Source organism: Nicotiana tabacum, chromosome 22 (assembly GCF_000715075.1).
Source record: "Nicotiana tabacum cultivar K326 chromosome 22, ASM71507v2, whole genome shotgun sequence".
Taxonomy (NCBI): Eukaryota; Viridiplantae; Streptophyta; class Magnoliopsida; order Solanales; family Solanaceae; genus Nicotiana; species Nicotiana tabacum.
The window spans coordinates 70058635-70061451 of record NC_134101.1 but is presented as its reverse complement, the minus strand read 5'-3'; the positions used below and the strand labels follow the sequence as shown (position 1 = coordinate 70061451).

The window sequence follows — 2817 nt, the reverse complement described above, 5'->3', positions numbered from 1 at the left end:
AGAAGTGCTGTAAGGGAAGTGTCCATATGAAGTGCTGCATAACAAACTAGTAAAGATAAAACACTTAAGGGTGTTTGGTTGTTTGTGTTTTGCAAGTAACTTGCCTGGTGGTGACAAGTTTGCTCCAAGAGCAAGAAAGTCAGTCCTTATAGGATACCTAGAAATACAAAAAGGGTACATGTTGTATTATTTAGATAGCAGAAGAGCGTTCATTAGTAGAGATGTCTCATTCAGATAACAAGTGTTTCCTTTCAGGGAAGGAACTCAGATCACCGAAGACATATTTTCATGTGCTGAACATCCTGTCACAAATGACCTTCTGCTTGAACAATTGTGCAGGGTTCTTCTAGTGAAGAACATGCAACCAATGAAGACTCAAACTTCTCTACAACCCATGATCAAATTGAACCTGCCCATGATCATGTCTCACCTGCACCAGCCATGGAATCAACAGCTGCAACAGACACTCAGACACTAGAACCCATTGAGAACACAGTGGATTCAGTTGATACTTCTGATGTGCACCAGCCTATAGAACAAGTTGGATTGCAACCAGTCACAAATCCAGACACAAGCTAATCACATATGGATCAAGTACTTACTGAGGAAGCTGGTGTCAGGAAATCTAGCAGTATTGCAAGACCTTCCATATGGCTGAAAGACTATGGTACAACCTCAAACACTCAGAATCATCCTCATTATATCTCAAACACTGTGTCCTACTCTCATTTGTAAGCCAATTACAAGGCCTATTTGGGTGTGTTCTATGCAACAACTGAACCAAAGAACTTCAAAGAAGCTTGCTAGGATAAAAACTGGGTAAAAGCAATGTCACAAGAGATTAAAGCTCTTGAGGACAATGCAACATCGGAAATTGTTGACCTACCTGCAGGAAAAATAGCCATAGGATCCAAATGGGTGTTTAAGATAAAGTATAAGGCAAATGGGGAAGTAGAAAGATACAAGGCTTGGTTAGTGGCAAAAGGTTATACACAACAAGAAGGATTGGACTATCATGAGACCTTCTCTCCTGTAGCCAAAATGGTTACTGTGAGAATAGTCATTACCATAGCAGCCTCTATATGATGGAATTTGTTTCAAATGGATGTCAATAATGCTTTCTTGCAAGGGGATCTTTATGAAGATGTCTACATGGAACTACCACATGGTTTCCAGAGACAATGGGAGTATAAGGTCTGCAAACTACTTAAATCACTATATGGTCTTAAGCAGGCTTCAAGGCAATGGAACATCAAATTGACTGAGGCTTTTGTGTAAGTAGTATATCATCAGAGCGCTCATGATCATTCACTCTTTACTAAGAACACAAAATCTGACATTGTTGTTATCTTAGTGTATGTGGATGACTTGCTTATCACTGGGAGCAGTGCAGAACTGATAGATGAAGTCAAATAGACACTACACAATTCCTTTAAAGCTAAGGATCTAGGGGAGCTAAGATATTTCTTTGGTATTGAGGTTCTACGATCAAGGAAAGGGATCTTGCTCACGCAAAGAAAGTATGCACTTCAGTTGATATCAGAAGTTGGGCTTGCAGGAGCTAAATCAATCTCCACCCCAATAGAGCTTAACCAGAAGTTGACCACTGTTGAATATAACAAGCATGTAGGGGTAAATGGAGATGAAGAACTTGAGGACATAGGGAGCTATCAGAAACTTATTGGTAAGTTGCTCTACTTGACCATCACCAGGCCAAATCTCAGTTTTGCAGTCCAGGTACTTAGTCAGTTCATGCAACATCCCAAACAATCTCATTGGGATGCAACATTGCGAGTGGTGAGATATGTAAAGGTAGCACCATGCCTTGGTATTTTGCTAGGGACATGGACCATAGATACATTGTCTGCTTATTGTGATTCAGACTGGGCCTCATGTCCTAATACCAGGAGATCTGTCACATGGTATGTCATCAAACTGGGAGATTCTTTACTTTCATGGAAGTCAAAGAAGCAACAAACTGTCAGTCAAAGCTCAGCCGAAGCAGAGTACAGAAGTTTAGCAGCAGCAGCTGCATAAATCACATGGTTCTTAGGATTGCTTAAGGAACTACAGGTTCAGATTCAGCAGCCGGTGTCTTTATACTGTGATAGTAAAGCAACCATGCAAATAGCTGCTAATCCTATATTCCATGAACACACTAAGCATATCGAGATCAATTGTCATTTTGTTCTAAAGAATATCAAGAATGGGAAGTTGGCACCACAATACATCTCTACCAGTTTGAAGCTGGCTGATCTCATGAACAAAGGCTTGGGTTTATCACAATACCATTTTCTTCTGTCCAAGTTTGGGGTGCTCAATGTGTTTCACCCCCCAGCTTGAAGGGGAGTATTGTTATAGAGACTAGACTGAGGTGTACTAAGTAACTAGTTGAGGGACTAAAGTATAAATAAGAATGGTTAGTTAGAGTAGGTTATGTGGTGTATAAAGGGGACCACACTCACGTGTAATAGATAGATGAAATAACACTTTCAGCTCTTCTTCTCCATCTCACTTTCTGCATCTCCCATTTCTTCTCCTCTTCTTCTTCAACATTGTTAGCTCGCATGTGTGTTGTTTCTGATAAATTGTGTAGAATTTATCTCACACATATATATGTATAGAAAATAAAGGAAGATGTGGACCAATTTAGAGCAACGGTGAAATGGAAAGTGAAACAGCAAAATGTGCTGGCTATTCATTTAATGGGTTAAAGGACACGTAACTTAAATAATGATTTAAAAGTCTAAATTACCCTCAAGCTAACTTTTATTGACCTTAACCTAATCTGTGGAAACCTTTCAGCTTCTATACAAT

At 39.7% G+C, this 2817-nt stretch overlaps 1 protein-coding gene across 1 annotated transcript; it reads left to right on the top strand.

Annotated features, from left to right (window-relative positions):
• Positions 1-1101: 1101 nt before the first annotated feature.
• LOC107784833 (secreted RxLR effector protein 161-like) lies at positions 1102-2037 on the top strand. Its single transcript, XM_016606018.1, has 2 exons — positions 1102-1274; positions 1494-2037. Exons 1-2 carry the CDS (start codon positions 1102-1104, stop codon positions 2035-2037), a joined length of 717 nt encoding a protein of 238 aa, XP_016461504.1.
• The last annotated feature ends 780 nt before the right edge of the window (positions 2038-2817 follow it).

Bases quoted from the DNA above. Each gene is read 5' to 3' on its own strand.
- LOC107784833 (XM_016606018.1), top strand. From the start codon at position 1,102: ATGGATGTCAATAATGCTTTCTTGCAAGGGGATCTTTATGAAGATGTC. The intron at 1,275-1,493 runs GTAAGTAGTATA...TCTACGATCAAG, and splicing joins AAATTGACTGAGGCTTTTGT to GAAAGGGATCTTGCTCACGC.